The sequence below is a fragment of the Arachis duranensis genome, chromosome 5 (assembly GCF_000817695.3).
Source record: "Arachis duranensis cultivar V14167 chromosome 5, aradu.V14167.gnm2.J7QH, whole genome shotgun sequence".
NCBI lineage: Eukaryota > Viridiplantae > Streptophyta > Magnoliopsida > Fabales > Fabaceae > Arachis > Arachis duranensis.
In genome coordinates, this window is record NC_029776.3 from 80,816,053 (window position 1) to 80,817,894 (window position 1,842).

Consider the following 1,842-nt stretch of genomic DNA (forward strand, 5'->3'; position numbering starts at 1 on the left):
TATGTCTATATTTATGTGATGCCAGTATATATACTTATATATAATATAATTTCAATATATGTTTCATATCCACACATTTATTAACAGATACCTTCAATAACATAGACACAATCATTCATGCCCGAATTATAATTATTTTTTTATTTATTGGATCATATATACATCTTGATAAAATAAAATACACAACAAACAAATGCGACTAAACAAACTCTACATATTTATAATTTATAAATATTTTAAAATTTTACTTTAATATATCATTAACTTAAAAAAAAGAAAAAAAAGGCTCAATACTCAATAGGCACTTTGGAGTTTGGACCATAGTATATATAAAGTGAATCTATCTTCTTTAGCTTTTTTTTTAAGGATATATGCCGTATACACAGCATTAATTGCATAAATTTAAATCAATATTTCATTCTAATATTATTAAAATATATATTTGACTTTGTTCATAATTATTACAGAAAATAAGGAATATTATCCGACTGAATTTATTATTAAAAAATCAGTGTATATTACTTTAGTTTTAAAAGAAAGGTCAATATACTTTTATTGGAAATATTATTTATACACTAAAATTAACTACAAAAATTAATTACTATATATTTATATCTAATTTTAATAACTGATTATCTCATTTTAGTGTATACATAATATTCTTGTATTTTTTTTTATCAAAAATAAAAGATTCAAACTCGCAACCTCTTAATTGAGTATGAGGAGACTATGCCATTTGAACCATTACTCATTGGCTAATTCTCGTATTTTACAAAATAGAAACGCTAATATAATATCGTACAGCGTTGATAGAAGAGTAATTTACTATATAATTAAGATATGAATTGAAAACGTTTCATAATGAAAAAAATATTAAACAAAACATCTTCCTAAAACTAACAATAATATGCAAATAGCAAGCCCATAAAAACAATCACAAGATTCTAGAAGGATAAGAACGACACAAAATATTTTATATAATCAATTAGGTAACATTCCTTCAAAATTCTCATTAACGTTATGAGTGTGGAAAAAATATTTATTATCAACAAAATCAAATTTAATTTTTATATTTTGTTAAAAAAAATTTATACAAACATTTAATTATAAATTTATAATTTAAGAAATCATCTAAATAAATAAATATATAAATTTAATTCAGGATTCGTATAAAAATATTTATTCTATTAACACATTAGGATTAAATTCATAATTACAGAAACATATAAAACTGTTTTATGATTAAATCACATAAAAATTAAATCCTGAAAGCAATGCAACCCAATGTTATTTAGGCACGGTATTGATTTGACACGCTAACTATTTGAAATTACAACAGAAATCTAAAGGCCAAACAAAAATAAATATCCAAATATCTTACAAAGCTAGAAAATTGATAAAAATCACATGCACTTAGTTTTATAAAATTATTAATTATTAATTTTATATAAAAAACTATATATAAATATTTAAAAATTAATTTTTTTATTAAAAAAAAAAACTAACACACAAACACAACTTCCGGTGAATTGAAGAAACAGAGCAGGATCAGAGAAAGAAACGACTTGAAGTTTTTCTGACACCCATAATCAAAACTTTTTTGTCATAAAAAAAAAACGAGAATTACAATTTTATAAATAAAATAAACAAAAAAAATGGGTACCTGAGGAAGAGTGTGTGAAGGAATGAAGGGAGTGACACATTGAAGAAAGCGTTCCACGTTCGACGGTGGAGAACTTCCTGAAAAACACGAAGACATTCTCTCCGATGACGCACAATTTTCCCAGGAAAGTGTCAGAAACTCTGAAAAGATTGAATTTTTGTGTGAATGAGGTAATGGGT

General features: G+C 23.6%; 1 protein-coding gene across 1 annotated transcript in view; it reads right to left on the reverse strand.

Annotated features, from left to right (window-relative positions):
- The window catches only part of LOC107489723 (uncharacterized), a 6,198-nt gene extending 4,356 nt beyond the window's left edge, over positions 1 to 1,842 (reverse strand). Inside the window, exon 1 of the mRNA XM_016110475.3 lies at positions 1,664 to 1,842. Within this exon, the coding sequence (XP_015965961.1) occupies positions 1,664 to 1,759 (96 nt within the window). The 5' untranslated portion in view covers positions 1,760 to 1,842. The remainder of the gene's footprint in view (positions 1 to 1,663) is intronic.